The 16807-nt window shown below is 47.6% G+C and overlaps 1 protein-coding gene and 1 long non-coding RNA gene across 2 annotated transcripts in view; one reads left to right on the top strand and one right to left on the bottom strand.

Annotated features, from left to right (window-relative positions):
• PITPNA (phosphatidylinositol transfer protein alpha) overlaps positions 1–16807 on the bottom strand; it is a 39652-nt gene that overhangs the window by 2756 nt on the left and 20089 nt on the right. The window contains exons 8-12 of the mRNA XM_029927966.1: positions 16271–16354; positions 14085–14162; positions 13812–13922; positions 12673–12795; positions 834–902 (exon numbers count right to left, since the gene is read on the bottom strand). Coding sequence (XP_029783826.1) covers positions 858–902; positions 12673–12795; positions 13812–13922; positions 14085–14162; positions 16271–16354 — 441 coding nt within the window. The 3' untranslated portion in view covers positions 834–857. The remainder of the gene's footprint in view (positions 1–833; positions 903–12672; positions 12796–13811; positions 13923–14084; positions 14163–16270; positions 16355–16807) is intronic.
• On the top strand, positions 7266–14715 carry LOC115282131. The gene is made up of 2 exons (XR_003904523.1): positions 7266–7429; positions 14598–14715. It is a non-coding gene; the product is annotated as an uncharacterized LOC115282131 (long non-coding RNA).

The raw sequence follows: 16807 nt of genomic DNA, 5'->3' as shown, positions 1-16807 counted from the left end.
GGTTTGCATTACTGCTGCTAAGACCCCAGCCGCCTCAGATTACTGGTGTCAGAGGACAACCAGACTTTATGTGATACAATAATTTTCTTTCAGAGCCTGTTGGGAAGCAGGGCCAGGTTTTTAATTCCATGACCAAGCCTGCTGTGAGCTGCTGGAATACCAGCAAGTCTGGAGGTAAGCAGGGCCCTGGGAGCTAAGAGAAGGACAGGGCTTGGCAAGAGTGACAGCACGAAGCAAGGAACATCTCATTCTGGTCCTATGACCTGCGCAGAAATATCCTCCAAGCATCTGAAAGATGCTGTCTCTGGCTGGGGACAGCTCCTCAGTGTGGGATCAGGGGGAATAAAGAGGAAGGAAGCGATGCCTCAGACACAACGATGGACCTCAGGATGAGTTGTCTGGCCTGCAGATTTTCCACGGGCGGGGCAGGTAATGCTGGCCATTGGGAGCTAGGAAGGAGCTCAGGGGTACAGGGAGCACCCCAGGACGTCAGCTTCAACTTGACATGGCTCTAGTTATGGGAGGGAGAGGAGTTAGTGGCAGAGAAGCTTCAGTTCTGCGTCTACCAACACAGCCCCACTCCTCACCACAGGTCCGTTTGTCTGTCTGGACCATTCGTTATAGAATCACATGCCCCTGAAATGTCCTGATAGTCACAGCATCTTTCAGCGGAAGCCTAAGAGCTGTTTAGCATGGCCGTCACCACTATCAGTGGAGGACAGGACAAGGAACGAAGCAGGTCTTCTGACTCCACAGCGAGCCGCTGAGGCCCTGAGGACCCAACCTGGCCTTCACCTCTGTGACATGCGAAAGAGAGAGTGTTCGGTACATACAGTGCAGAAGGGGGAGGGGTGGCTTTAGTCATCCGCGGTCATTCCTTTCACTGGGTCCTTTTGTCTCATCTGGAACAGAAAGAAAAAAAACAGGAAAAACTGGAGGCTCTTGCTGCTTATGGAACTCCAACACAAATACATTCCGCCTTCTCATCAATCCTGCCAGTGAAGAGGGTGGAGCATTTTTTGGGCACGAGGCGAATCAGAAGAGAATTCTGCATACATACAGCCAAAGTCATACCGCGTATAGCTCCAGGACACTAATCCCACCGTCCAGGATTTCGGTTCCTTGCCCTGCATCCCAGTGCTGGGTGTAGCTCTTAAGCTCCTCTCTTTCTTCATTCATTCATTCGACAAATATCTAGGAAGCAACTCCTTTGTGCTAGAAACTGCACAAAACGGCTTCAGTCCTGAGGATTCAGCAGTAAACCAAGAGCGACCAAGTCTCTCCTCTTGGTGCTTACATCCTGGGGCAAAGTGGGGGAGAACAAGCTAGTAGGTGTAAGGTGGGGCTGAGGGCTGCTCGGATGGAGCACAACCGGGGGGAAGTGGGCTGTGGAAGGTCTCTGACAAGTGACACTAAGGAGAGACTGGCAGGAAGCGAGGGGGAATGTCCTGTGGCCCCCTGGAGGGGCAGGTTGGGGAGCAGCCCAGGCGGAGGGAACAGCAATTCCCTTCCTTGGGCTCTGTTGCGAGGCTCTGTCGGGCAGGCGGACAGAACGTGGCATAAGAAGGCAGGGCCTGGAAGTGCAGGGGGTAGGTCTCAGCAGAAGTGCGAGGCTGCGGGCAACAGGATGAGGTCTCCTCTGGAAGCCCTGAGGGCCCCTGTCAGCTGCACCTTTCAAGCAGAAGCCGACACAGCTTCTCGAGGGAGACCCTCTCTCAAATCCTTTCCAACCTGGAAGTTCCATTCTATTGGCAGAATGCCTAGAACACACGCGTGTTTTAACCTCCCCTCAGATATTCCTTCGCTGTCCATGAGTGTTCTGCTCGACTTCCTTTCTTTAGTCATTCGACAAATCTCGAGCACCTCAGAGAACTGACCTCTGGGGTCAAACTGCCTGGATTGTATTCTGGCGCTGTCACCACTTGGGTGACCCGGAGCAAGTTACCTCACTGCGCGCTGAGCCTCAGTCTCTGTACCAATAAAACAGAGACAATAAAAGCACCTACGTCGTGGGGTGGCTGAAAAGCAGGTAACGCCGAGTACTTGGTGCGGCAGAGCGCCTGGCCCGGGGTGCAGGCCGCCACGCCACCGGGGTCTCGGCACGCCCTGCGGCAAAGGGGGCGCGGGCCCACGAGCCGGACGTCGCGCTACCTTCTCAGAGTTCGCTAAGGCCGCAGCACTGCCACGTGTGCGGAGACGCTGCCTCAGAAGCAGCTCTCCACTAGGAAACGTTTTCAAAACACTCTTCCTGCCATATTCCAAACTCCTGTCCAGTGGTCACGCTCCCTGCTTCCCCCCAGCTGTTATACTCAGTGAGTCCACGTGGAACCCAGACATGGTAAAGAAAAAAAAAAAAGAAAAACATTCTGGAGGTTCTGATATTACACCCTATTAACAACTTTTGCTGGAATTACATCAAATGTCTCAGCTTGGTCTTTTGGCAAAAGAATTACCCAGGCTACTTGTGGTCGATTCTGGAACGCGAGACCTGGTAAGTCAGAACCTACAGGAGACAGACTGTGAGTGAGTCATAAAATCAGTCAGTCTTACACGCCTCACTTTTCATCATCCCCAGCAGAGACCCTCTGTGCCAAACAGGAAGATCTACTTTCTGACCTGAAGCCGGGACGCGCTTATTCCTCCCTCTGCCTGAGTGCCTGTCCCCTGTCGATCCGCTCCACACTCACTTTCATGAATGATGACCTTCGGTTTTTATTGCTCCTGTAACTTCAGTTATCTGTATCAATTCATGCCTGTTAATATATTACTTTATAGGAGTTTACCAAATTCAAGATTTCCCAACATGACAGAAATCTGTTAAGGATAAGAGGAGCAAAAGTTCACCTTGCGGTGTTAGGCTGGAATTGGAAGTATTCGTGTGAACATACATACGTAAGATAGATATGGAAGTAACTAGAGATGTGAAAGTTCCTCAGCTCTGTCCTGTGACAAGGCCTGGGGGCAGCAACGGCCCAGGAGCTACGAACACAATCAGGACCCTTCACTAAAGGAACCTTAGAGACAGGGTCCCAGGACCGTGTCGTAGAAAGAAATCGACAAACCTGTGATACCTTGTGCTTTCAGTGGACAAAGATAACCTGACCAGTAAATGGACATAAAGGCAGCTACAATGCAATGAAAGGACACCAGATCTGTGACAGTCTGGCCTAAAATATATAAACTGGATCTAATCACACAGTCACTGGATAAACCCAAACCGAAAGACATTCTACATAATGACTTGTCCATATCTATAAACTTCAAAAATTTCAAGGTGACAGAAGTTCAGGAAAACTGAGGAATGGCATTGGACTGAGAGAGACACTAGAGGTACAGTATGTGACACTGGGCTGTGTCTGCTTGAAAGGAGAGAGGTCTCAGGGCGCCCGGGTGGCTCAGTCAGTTAAGTATCCAACTCTTCATCTCAGCTGGGGTCACGATCTCGCAGTTCCTGGGATGGAGCCCTCTGTTGGTGCAGAGCCTGCTTGGGATTCTCTCTCTTTCCCTCTCTCTTTGCCCTTTCCCGGCACTGTTACTTTCTCTCTCTCTCTCTCTCTCTCTCTCTCTCTCTCTCTCTCTCTCTCTCTCTCTCGCAAAGAGAGAAACTTAAAAAAAAAACTTAAAAGGAATGAGATCTCTGCGTAAAGGGGAATACAGAAAATTCTTTGTATGTTTCTTGCTATTTCCTCTAAGTTTGAAACTCCTTCAAAATATGTATTTTTTAATTTGAGAGAGAGAGAGAGAGAGAGAGAGAGAATCAATCCCAAGCAGGCTCCACACTGTCAGCGCAGAGCCCAATGTGGGGCTCAAACTCACAAACTGAAACCTTTACCTGAGCCAAAATGAAGAGTTGGACACTTAACCGACTGAGCCACCAGGGCACCCTGTGACCTATGGATTTTATAACTGTTTCACTCACCTCCCAATCCCCCCTCCCTTCTGGGAACCACTAGTTTGTTCTCTGTATTGAGGCTGTTTCTGTTTCTCTTGTTCATTCGTTTTGTTTTTTAGATTCCACATATAAGTGGAATTTGTCTTTTTCTGTCTGACTTATTTCACTTAGTGTAATACCCTTTAGGGTCCATTCATGTTGTCACAATGCAAGATTTCATTCCTTTTTATGACTGAGTCGTATTCCATCCAGTTTATTTACACAGACACAGACACAGACACAGACACACACACACACACACACACACACCCCCCACATCTTCCTTATCCGTTCACCTACTGATGCACATTTAGGTTGTTTCTCAGCTCAAAATAAGTGTTTTTAAAAACACAAAAATGAGCTCATTAACTGTTAGCTGACTAATGACCATTCACATAAATTTTCAGTTTCTGAGAGGCTGAGGTTTAGTATCAGGGGAGCAAAGCTCCTTAGGCCTCGGCTGGGTCCACATACACCTCCAGAGCTTGCTGCCTTGCTTTAACTTCACTACTGCAGAGCCCGTTTCCTACTGCTTAAGATGCGACTTCCTACCAGGGACCATGATAGCTTCCCCTACTCTCAGAGACGAGGTCAGACGGGGCCATTGAAATAAAAATGCAGTATTTCATTCTTGTAATGAAATGCTCTAGGAATGCTTATTTCCTGTTTCCTGGGGCCTATATGACACTGAGAGATTTATCTGATGTTTGTTCCTCCGATCAAGCTACCGCAGGCTGGCAATGTAGGTGCATATAATCAAGGAATATGAAAATGGAAACTCCAATCCTGGTTTGTTTTTTTGTTTTGTTTGAGAAAGAGAATGTGCGTACACGTGCACAAGCAGGGGAGAGGGGCAGAAGGAGAGAGACAGGGCTCAGTCCGACGACCCTGGGATCAATCACGACCTGGGCCGAAATCGAGAGTCAGATCCTCAACCAACTGAGCCATGTCCGTCAGACCAGGCATCCCCCAGGTTGGTTTTAATGGTGATTTTCTCTAGGGAATATGGCCAGGGGTTGGAAGAAAGAAACTTTTTTTTTTTTTAATTTTTTTTTAATGTTTTATTTATTTTTGATACCGAGAGAGGGAGGGACAGAGAGAGAAGGAGACACAGAACCCAAAGCAGGCTCCAGGCTCTGAGCTAGCTGTCAGCACAGAGCCTGACGCGGGGCTTGAACCCACGAACGTGAGATCTGACCTGAGCCGAAGCTGGAGGCTTAACCGACTGAGCCACCCAGGCGCCCCGAAAGAAACTTTTATTATCTATTTATCTTTATTTACTTGGAGCTCCGTTTTTCATTTTTCTGTATTTATCTACTTTTTTAAGATTTTATTTTTTGTGCACCTGGGTGGCCCTCTTGGTTAAGTGTCTGACTTTGGCTCAGTTCATGATCTCAGTCTGTGGGTTTGAGCCCCGTGTTGGGCTCTGTGCTGACAGCTAGCTCGGAGCCTGGAGCCTGCTTCAGACTGTGTGTCTCCCTTTCTCTCTGCCCTTCTCCCACTCATGTTCTGTCTCTCAAAAATAAGTAAACATTAAAAAAATTTTTTTGAAGATTTTATTTTTAATCTCTACACCTAACATGGGGCTCAAACATGTAACCATGAAATCAAGAGTCACGTGCTCAGGGTGCCTGGGTGGCTCAGTCATTTAAGCGTCTGACTTCAGCTCAGGTCATGATCTCATGGTTTTTTTGAGTTAGAGCCCCACATTGGGCTCTGTGCTGACAGCTCAGAGCCTGGAGCCTGCTTTGAATTCTGTGACTCCCTCTCTCTCTGTCCCTCCCCTGCTCACATGCTCGATCTCTCTCTCTCAAAAATAAATAAACATTAAAAATATTTTTTAAAAAAGTCACATGCTCTACCAAATAAGCCAGGCAGGTGTCCCTATTTTTCTCCATCTTTTGAAAACTGTTTTTTCTATTAAGTATGAAATACTTTGATTTTAAAAAAAAACTAGTAAAAGTTACAATGTCAATACCCTGGTTGTGATACTGTACTATACTTTTGCAACATGTTGCTATTGGGAGAAATCGATCTCTTTGTATTCTTTTTTTTTTTTTAAGTTTGTTTATTTTTGAGAGAGGGAAAGAGAATGGGCACCAACACGGCAGAGACAGAAGACGACAGAGAATCCCAAGGAGGCTTTGCTCTGTCAGCACAGAGCCAGAAGTGGGGATCAAACTCATAAACCATGAGGTCATGAAGTGAGTCAAAACTGAGTTAGATGCTTAACTGACTGAGCCACCCAGGCATCACACTCTGTATTATTTCTTATAACTGCATGTGAATCTTATAATCACTTCAATATAAACAGTTCAATTAAAAAAAAAAAAACTGGTTAAAAAAATCAGTTTAAAACACTGAAAAGCAACCACAGACCAAGCATTCCTGAAGGAACACAAATAGGAGGCACATGCAAATTGTTTCCAGGCCCTCTTTAGAAAGCCCTTTGCAGGGGTTCCTGGCTGACTCAGTCAAGGGGCGTGTGACTCTTGATCTCCAGGTCATGGGCTCAAGCCTCATGATGGGTGTAGAGATTACTTAAATTAAATTTTAAAAAAGTGCCCTTCAGAAAAGAAATTTAGTAACAAATAACAAGAGTCTTAAACTCTCTAATTCCATTGGTAGGATTTTATTCTAAGGAAATAATCATAATCCAAATCCAAATAATCCAAAACACTGAGTGAACAAAAATTTTCATCCCAGCATTATCGCCAGCAGTGAGAACGTGAGAACAGGAAGGAAGACCCAACACAGGGCAATGACCGAGCAGGGAGCAATGTGTATGCTGTGCTCAGAGCCGTGCATGTGAAGAAACTCTGGGTGGGAAATGTTACATTTGTTATAATGTTATATATTGTTATACTGTTAAGAGAAAAATGTAGGCTACTCATTTGGCACGTGTCCTGTGATCATAACTAAGTAAAATTGTGTAGAAAAACTTCAAATGTTTTAGAGGTTGTCTTTAAATAGAGTACAAGTGATTTTTTCTTTCTACTTTTCATTATTTCCCCCCAAATGTTTAATGTTTATATATTACCTTAATATTGAAAAATGAGACCATATTTAGAAAGAAAATACAGGGGCACCTGAGTGGCTCAGTTGGTTAAGAATCTGACTTTGGCTCAGGTCATGACCTCACGGTTCATGAGTTCGAGCCCCACATTGGGCTCTTTGCTCAGAGCCTGGAGTCTGCTTCTGATTCTGTGTCTCCCTCTCTCTCTGCTCCTTCCCCACTCACACTGTGTCTCTCTCAGAAATAAACAAACATTAATATATGAATAATGAATAAACAATAAAGCTATTTCCAGATGTTGGCCAAAGTTCCAGGCGGTCTGCCCTGGGTCACTCACTGTGGGGCAGACGAGGGGGAATTAAGCATCCACGGCCAGCACCGTCCCCCACCAGCACTGTCCCGCAGCCTCGAGAGCCGGAGCTGGTGCTGCCCTCTGCAGATGCTACTGGAATGTCACTCCCCACTGGCCCTTGGCCCCACAGGTAAGTTAGGCCCTGAGTGGTTTCTGTTTATCAGTTTAACCGTCCAAACTTCTGTCCACCATCATCACAGACAGAAACTCTGGGGTAGAGTGTCCTGCCAGGCACTGCACCGCAAAGGAACACTTCCAGGGTCTCAGTGGAACGAGTCCTGAGTTTAAGACTCCATATCTAAAAATGGTGGCGAACCAGCAGTCATCTGTCAGAAAGCCGGAGGACAGAGCAAGGGGCCTCTGCATCGAGGCTCAGGAGATGAGAAAGGGACAGGCACATTCGCATGCAAGCACACGGACAGGGGGATTGACTGCAAGGACGTTCAGGGACAGCCCCCAAGGTGCACCTGCAGAGCAAGAGGGTCACACTGCCTCTCAGCTCCATCACAAAGGGGTGGGCTATGGAGGGACCAGAGGGATCACAGGGCCAACAGGAACTTAGAAGGAACCCCCACCAAGGAAGGCTGGGAAAGAAAATGCTACAGAGCGTTACTCACGCACTCTGACACAACAGTCTCTTTGCGGTTTTTCAGCAAACGTTCTAGAGTCCAGTGCATCAGGAAACAGGTTTTCTTAAAAATTTTAAAACGAGTTCTCTTCTCCCAGGCACATTATCTACAGAGTTAGTGGCCAAAGGCCCAGGCGGCACTTGTACACTGAACTAGGAGGTATCCTTAACCTCTTTGAGCCTCAGTTGCTCTGTCTATAAAATGAAAATACTATGGCACAGGATGACATGAGGGTTTGATGACATAATTCATGGAAAATGCTGACCACACACGCCAGGCATACAGTAAGACCTCAATAAGATGTAGCTTTTTTTTTTTAATCTTTTTTCTTGTTCATTTATTTTCGAGACAGAGAGAGACAGAGCACAAGTGGGGGAGGGGCAGAGAGACAGAGGGAGACACAGAGTCTGAAGCAGGCTCCAGGCTCTGAGCTGTCAGCACAGAACCTGATGCGGGGCTCGAACCCACGAACTGCGAGATCATGACCTGAGCCAAAGTCGAATGCTTAACTGACTGAGCCACTCAGGCGCCCCAAGATGTTAGCTTCTATAAGTAATAAAAGTATTTTTTATTACCACTATGGTCAAGAGATAGTTCCCCACTACTGGGAGCCATCAAGGACAGGCTGGTGGGGAAGCTGCAGAGAGAACTCAAGCACTGGGCGTGTAATTGGACTAAGTGAGTTTAAGAAGCCTTCTTCCAGTTTTGAGGCTATGAGTCTCTTAAGAGAGCAAGAGCAAGGGAGAAGAAGAAAAAGAGAGGGAGGAAGGGAGGGAAAGAGGAAAGGAGGGAGGGAGATGGACGGACAGACACTGCTCTCCTACAGGCACACGTATCCTGACATGTTTCATTTTAGGGCAAAGGACTAATCTCTTGATCTCTTGTTTCTCAAATCCTTGAACCTCACCCAAGAATGGTAAGTCTGCCTTCCCATAGGGACCAGAGTTACAGTAGAGGTGACTGTGGCCTTATAGTGACCCTTCATAAATCACCAAGATACTCCGCCCACATAGGGTCATAATTCCTACTGCAAACTTACAGTTAACCCAGGTAGGCTGCAAAACGCATTTATTGCTATTCCTCCTCCAAACCCTACTGTGATGACAGTAAAAGAATAAGCAAAAGATATAAAACCATGAAGACAACAAAAACAGAGGAGCCAACAGCAGAGAAGAGACGGCGACAACATGGTGGAAGACGAAACATGGATGGACAGGGCAGCAGGGCAGCAGGGCAGCGAGACTGGCGCTAAGTGCCGGGAGGAGGCGGGGCTGAGGAGGAGGAACAGACCGGCTTGTGCTGCGGGTGCTCCAGAGGCTCTGGAGCCGGAAGCACCAGGTTCCATAGAGGGTGGGTGTGCAACCAGAGTTGACAAAGGATGACTTGTTTGAAAGTGAGAATTAAAAAAAACAGTTCGGCCCTGGTATTCCCTCCCTGAGTACTCAGGGCCAAGCAGCCACCTGTCCCGTCACAGCAGGGTGAAGGGCTCAGCGAGCGCGGCCCCCCACCCAGGGGACACCAGGGGCTTCAGTTAAAGCAGTCCCGTGACACGCTCACTCTTCGATGTGAACGAATGGCCGAGGACCACTCGTCATTTGAGGAAAGCCACTAACGTGAATCACAGACTCCAATAGGAGACAGGTGCTCCCCAGAAACAAAGAACACCCAGGAGGCAGAGGCACCTTGAAAACCAAACACAAAAAAAGAAAAAAGCGAAAGCCTTAGAAACGGAAGATAACACACGGAGAAAAATAGGAAAAGTACTTAAGGAAAAGAACACAGCGCAATAAGTGCTTGAAAATGTTTTTAAAATCAATAGACGAGAGAGAAGCAAACATTGGAAAATATCTTCCAGAAAGCAGACAAAAAAGGAGAGAAAACATAAGAAAATTGGGTCACTTCATGAGGTCTGATTTCTGACTCCTAATAAAAATTCCAGAAAAAGAATAAAGGAGACAGAGGGGAAAAAATTACAAGATAGATATACACACACATTTTCCAGAGCTGAGAAGATCTTCAGATCAGAGTGTCCGTTGAGGGGGGAGCAAAATCAATGAGGACGGACAGACGTCACTGCGTTATTAGCCTGGATCATCCATGGAAAGATTCAAACACAAAACTTAATGACACAGACACATAAGACTACGTTAATAAGAGGAAGGGAGGCAATTACTAACTTCTTATCTTTTCCCCCCAAATTTTTATTTATTTATTTATTTTCCTAAATTTTTATTTAAATTCCAGTTAGTTAACATAACAGTTTTGAACCAACTTACTGAAAAAACCAAAAATTTTCCAAGAAAGGAATAGCAATCAGGAGCAGACGAAAGTGCTCAGATGGGGAAAAGAATGACAAAATTGTAGTAATATAAACACCGAATCCTGAATTAACCCAAAATTGTGATACTGGACGAGGGGGAAGAGAGTGAGTGATGGGTGGGGTTCAGGAGCCAAATCTTCCACAGGAGAAACTGACCGTTAATGTCAAGACTTGGGAGATTGGGAATTAAGTGCATCAGGGTATTATTTGGAAATATGGAGGCAATTAACAAAAGAAATAACCCTAGGAATGGTAAGGGGCTGCTTGTCGGAGGCAGGACTCAGGAGCGGGGCAGAGGAGGACAGCTGCTTCCTCAGAAGCCTGGGACCCCATCTGAGTTTGCAAATTATAAAAATGCTTTCAGAGGTGATGTTTTTGTTCATGGCAAAGACTGCCGTGAGGGTTTCACAGGTGTATACTGATCTGAAACTCATCAAGAGGTGCACATTAACGGGCGCCTGGGGGGCTCAGTCGGTTAAGTGCTCGACTTTGGCTCAGGTCATGATCTCATGGTTCATGAGTTGGAACAACCGTGCTGACAGCTCAGAGCCTGGAGCCTGTTTCAGATTCTGTGTCTCCCTCTCTCTCTCTACCCTTCCCTGCTCATGCTCTGTCTCTCTTTCCTTCAAAAATAAATAGACATTAAAAGATTAAAAACATATATATATTAAATATGTGCAGTTTTCTGTATGTCAATCACACCCCAATAAGGTGTTTTTTTAAATAAATACAAATGTGAAAATAAAACTTTAATAAAACGTATTTTTAGGAGGAGAAAAAAAGAGAAAAGAGACCAGCATGCCAGAGGCACAGTCAGCACACAAAGGTCTAGTACAGTTGCCAATGAGGTCAAAGGATGTCCCACAACGACCCAGACTTGGTTTTGCCTTTTTCTTCTACTACAAACTATTTAAGATTCCAATTATAAAATGGGTTTCCTGAATTTGCAGTCATCCTGTCGGATACTGGTCTTCTAAGGGTTTGGGACACATACAGAGAGGTGAGGACTGAAAAAAAGAACTCCCTAATAGTGAGCGGTCTCAAACTTTGAAGCTGGGAGCTCCTCTAGAGAGTTCCTCCAGCTCCAAGAATTCAAATTCTACCCAGTGAGTGAAGGGCTGCCCGTAAGCGCCTCCACAAGCCGGCAGACTTTTGGGGGCCTTTGTCAGGCAGAGGGCGGCCGAGGCTCCAGGCTAAAGCCTCAAGTTGCCACGCTTCTTGTTTGGTAACTTTTCCCATTTCTTTTGTCAGGACTAGGGTGACCGAAGCACTCAGGCCTCTCTCTCATAGAGTCAGAATCACCAGCATCCCAAACGTTAAAAATCCACCACTTCCTTCAGGTCCTTTGGAATTGGGTCCCAATTCCTGCCACTTCCCTGCCAGCTGTAGCTGGATGAGTAAGCAGAGCAGCTGCCTTCAACAGGGACCAAGGATGGTCTGACCCAAGACCAGCACAGTGGACGGGGGCACCACAGGCACCCAGGCCTGGGTCTCGCCTGAGGCACTACTGGGGGGCTGGGCGAGGCTGGGCAGGGCACAGTCTGCCCGACGCCTGGCTCCTCGCGAACCCTCCCAGGGCCAGGAGGGACAGATGGACGGCAGTGATGAAGCAGCTTCCTGCTTTATTTTTAGCCCCAACAGGGCAGGAGGGCCCCAAATGGCATTTAAGGGAGGACAAACAGCCAAGTGAGCTGTGGCTCTTACCCTGCCCGTATCACCTGCAGGCCGTGTGACCTCTGCACGGAGCTGGGCTCTCGGAGCCTCATCTGAGGTGGCAATGCTCACCTGTATCGTGAGGATCACAGCAGGTGGCGGGTTTAAAGCCCTCGGAACAGTGCCTTACACACAGGCAGTGCCTGAACGTTGTTTAACACAGTCAGTGCTTGAACATTGTTTACGGACCCCCTCCTCAGAGCGAGCCTCACAGAGGGGCACCCCCAAATGAGGCAGGATGAGTGGTAGGCCTCCAGCGCCTTGGGTCCACGCCAAGCCCCCACTTCCCCCAAAAGAGCCAAGACTCCAAACTCTAAAAATAGCTCAAAACCACTCTCTTGAGGAGTGCGTTGCGTGTGCATGCCGCCACCGTCCTCCGTGGAGATGTGCGTGGTGCTCACGGTCAGCCAGCCTGCCCCCTCCCCGGGGCACCCCGAGTCCGCAGCCCAGCACGGCTCCCCCCGACCCCTCCAGGTCTAAAGAACCACTGCAACACTTGCTCACTTGGCACGCGGCACACACTGCCATGTGTGTCTCTGAGGGGACGCCACGGCCTCAGCTAGCTGCTCCCTTCCACGCTAGACCGTGCTCACGCGGACACGGATGCGTTGCCAGAGCCACCGGCGGTGCCCTCGTGACCTGCCCCTCATGACCATCTCCTCCAGGGGCCTAGCGGGTGGAGAGCCCAGGCCCTTCCAGGCTCCCACCTACCTCATCCAGCTGTCTCTTCGTCTCTTCTTCCATCCTTCGGATGTCGTCCATGGTCAGGTCAACCCACTTATCAAGCCAACAGAACAGCTGCCTGTGGAAGTTTGTAAACAGACGCCTTTCTTGCTACAGAAAGGAGGGAAACTAGTTAGAAGTCAGAACCAGGAGGCAGAGGCCACTGCCACAGCTCCGCTCCCGTGATCTCCGTGTCAACAACCCCACGCTCTGGGGGTGGGTGGGGAGGAGTGGGGCCTGGCTGACTTACATGGGTGAGCCCTTGGGTCCCAAAAGTCACTGACTTTTGCCCTCACGTGACAACAGGTAACGTTTCGAGTAGGAGGGAGACCCCTCGCGGCCCAGGCCCTGTGCCCAAAATCCTGCCAAGACAGGCAGCCCACGTGCTCACAGTTTGGCTGAGGCCCCAGAACAACTGTGCCGAGTGTCCCTTCTTGTCTCGGGAGCCTAAGGCCAGGTTAAAACTGGCCAGTAGCTATGAAATGCAGCCCAAGAACAAGGCTGGAACATATCAGAGAAAAAGCTCTAAAAAGGCCTCGAGGGGCGCCTGGGTGGCTCAGTCGGTTAAACCTCCAACTTCGGCTCAGGTCAGATCTCATGTTCGTGGGTTCGAGCCCTGCATCGGGCTCTGTGCTGACAGCTAGCTCAGAGCCTGGAGCCTGTTTCTGGTTCTGTGTCTCCTCCTCTCTCTGCCTCTCCCCCTCTCATGCTCTCTCTCTGTATAAAAAATAAATAAAACATTTAAAAAAAAATAAAAAAAATAAAAAGGCCTCGAGTCTGTCCGATTCGGGAATTGAGGGGGCTGGACAAGTTAGCTCATGGGGCCTCCTGCCTTTTGGTTTCAGGCAAAGAGAAAGACTGAGTTTTATTTGTGACTCAGTCACAGCAAACCCCCTTCCGTTTCCCTTTTTTGGCTTCAGTTTCCTTCCCTGTAACATGTGGTCCCCCTGCATAGAAAGCATTCAACTGTAAGACAGGTGTGAAAGGGGAAGTGGGAGTCTGGGAACTCAAACCAAAATATTCTGATGTCAGCCACTGGAGGATACAAGTCACTTACCTTGTTGGGCCAAACACCCCCCCCTCCCCCCAAACACACCCACGGGAAAGGCCTTAGCCTGGTCACTTACCTTATGTATAAAGTTTTCCACTTTGTTCTGCAGGCCCCACCACTTAAACTTGACAGTAACCAGTTTGTATGCACACATGTATGGGCAGTCTTTCTGGTTTACAAGTTCTTGCTGTATTAAAAACACACATACAGGCAGACAGGTAACTAAGAGGGCAGACCTCTGGGTCTCCCACCGGCTCCCCCGCAGCCCACCCCAGCCATTCCCCTCCTCAATGGCAGAGGTCTGCCCATGCTATGCCCTGCCCCCTGGCGGTGAGGATGTGAACTGCACCTTCCAATTCGGGCCCAAGGGTCCTCGGCCTGTTTTGATAGATTTAAATTTTGCTGGGTCTTCCTCCGCCTTGTAATCCTGAGAGAAATCGTAGAATTGGAGTTGGGGGAGGAAGGGAGAGAAAGAGGGAAGAAGGGAGGGGGAAAGAGACAGAGATTAGGTTTTTCCATCAGAGTACACTTCATACCAGTTGAACCTGCTGGTGTACAGAAAACACGGGAAAATTTTATAAACAAGATATAGAACTGTTTACATTTGCTTCCAAGGAGAGCTCTGAGTGATTTTCTCTGCCACAGTCTGTTTTCAATTTTATGTGTATGACAGTGTCAAGTACTATCTGAGCAGGCACATATTTCCAGTTTAAGACAGATGTTCAACCTGGGATTGGCATCAAATTACCAGGGAAAGCTTTTTCAAAATATGGATTTTTGGGCCATGCCACTTAAAACCCAGCGAATAAGAATATCTGCAGGTAAGGGCAGCATTGATTTTTTAATTTTTTTAACTCTGCAGGTGATTCCAAAGCCCTGCCATAGATGAGAACTGCCTGTCCAGCCTGAAATCTCTAGTCTCCCTCTGGCTCTGTTCTTTTGAACTGACTTGGTTTAATAAAATCGTCACTGGAAACGTCCCCCGTGTGGAGCCTACCCTCTTGTAAACCGCTGTTAGTCTCACCTCATTCTCTCCAACGCAGTCACCGCTGTGTGTGAATTAACCGTAACAGGAGTTTAATCTGTGGCTGTTCTTCAATACCGACTAATATGGGCTTAAGAAGAGCAAACTTTCTATAAGAACTACTTAACGAAAATCCTGAAGAAAATAAGTCACACGCAGACACACACAAGACATAGAGTATCTCCCAAAGTGAAAATGATTTATGAGTGCTTAAAAAAAACAATCAACCCTTCGTGTCAACTATGCTTAGATAAAAACAAATACATTAGTCAATCACATCTTCCCCCCTCTGCTGCTCTCCACGGACGCAAAACCACCAGAGCTGACAAAAATACTCAGAGTGCCATCTGCTTTGGTGGCATTTCTGTTTGAGAGCTACCTGGGTGTGCTCAGTTTGAGAAAATCCGTGAAGCGCCACACTTAGGATATATTCACCTCGCTGTACGCTATACTTCAATAAAAAGTTTTTTTGAAAAGTCCGCTGAGGGTGGAAGTGAGGATATTATGCAAGAAAGCAGAGGGTGGTTTTCATGTCTGTCGGGACGTGTACAGATCAAAATATCTGAAGCACAGAGTGACTCCAGAAAAGGGGCATCCTACCCCAGGGATTTGAAGAACAAAGACTTACTTCCCACCAATGGCAGAGAGCCAATCTGCCCTGATCCCAACATCCCCCGTCAAATAGAGCAGTGAACAAGGAAGAAACTAAACTTTTCTTCCCTAAACAAATATTTCCTGGGAGCACAGCACTGAGAAGGACAGACCTGGTCCCTGTTCTCTCCAAGTTCATGGTCTAGCAGTGGCTGTCCTTTTTTAGGCACGTGCTGCCATGTGTGACTCTGACAAGCCACCACCAAATTCTTGGGGGGAGCGCATTTGTCTTTTCATACATCCTGCTGGCACCCAGAGAACACAGTCTTCCAAATGTAACAGGCAGGCAACAAAGGTTTTTGAATTGCTAGGTTTGGAAAAATGAACTTGAGAACTAGTTTCTGGCTACGTGGTCATTTCAGCTGAGCAAATTATCCTCGGCACTGACACTGTCCAGCGATAATTCCCAGAGGCCAAATGGGACACATACATCCAGGCCACTATATTCCTGGTAGAATCCCCAAGTCAAGACAGGAGAATTCTTTTTTATTTTTTAATTTTTTTTAATGTTTTATTTATTTTTGAGGGAGAGAGAGCATGAGCAGGGGAGAGTCAGAGAAAGAGGGAGACACAGAATTCGAATCAGGCTCCAGGCTCCAAGCTAGCTGTCAGCACAGAGCCCGACACGGGGCTCAAACCCACGAACCATGAGATCATGACCTGAGCTGAAGTCGGATGCTTAACCCATTGAGCCACCCAGGTGCCCCAAGACAGGAGAATTCTTAACGCTAATTTAAAAAATAAACAATGGCAAGAGAGAACTTCCCTTTGAGCCAACTTGGGTACAGTTCCCGAGTCTCTGACACTTGGAAGTCATTTCTGCACCTCAAAGGCAGCCCGCAGCGCTAGCCAGTTCCTACCTTGCTAAGTACTTGGCTTCGATCTGCAATGTCTATATATATGGCTTCCACATGTTTCCATGCCTCAGGCTCCAGTTTGTGCACCTGCAGGAATAAGGACCACTGTGTAGGTTCAGTCAGCTACAAAGCACAAGTATCCAGAATGAATACCTGGAACAGTTATCCCCTGGTCATCGATGTGCAGCTCCGACCAGTGAAGAATTATAGACAAAACCATCCAAAGGGACAGGAGGGGGATGTTAGGTAGATACATACGACAGAACTACGATTTGGGCCAAAACACTCATGTTACTTCTGTACGCTCCCCTTTGTAAAGACTGACCACAGACCGTCGTGAACATGCTCGCTGTTTAGCCATATACTGCTTTCTTTTTTATGTTTATTTTGAGAGAGAGAGTGAGAAAGGGAGGGGCAGAAAGAGAGGGAGATAGAGAGAATCCCAAGTAAGCTCTGCACTACCAGTGCAGAGCCCGAAGTGGGGCTTAAACTCACAAATCTTGAGATCATGCCCTGGGCTGAAATCAAGAATCAGACGTT

This window comes from Suricata suricatta, chromosome 17 (assembly GCF_006229205.1).
Source record: "Suricata suricatta isolate VVHF042 chromosome 17, meerkat_22Aug2017_6uvM2_HiC, whole genome shotgun sequence".
Taxonomy (NCBI): domain Eukaryota; kingdom Metazoa; phylum Chordata; class Mammalia; order Carnivora; family Herpestidae; genus Suricata; species Suricata suricatta.
The sequence above is the reverse complement of the archived record's forward strand: the minus strand, read 5'-3'. Positions and strand labels throughout refer to the sequence as shown.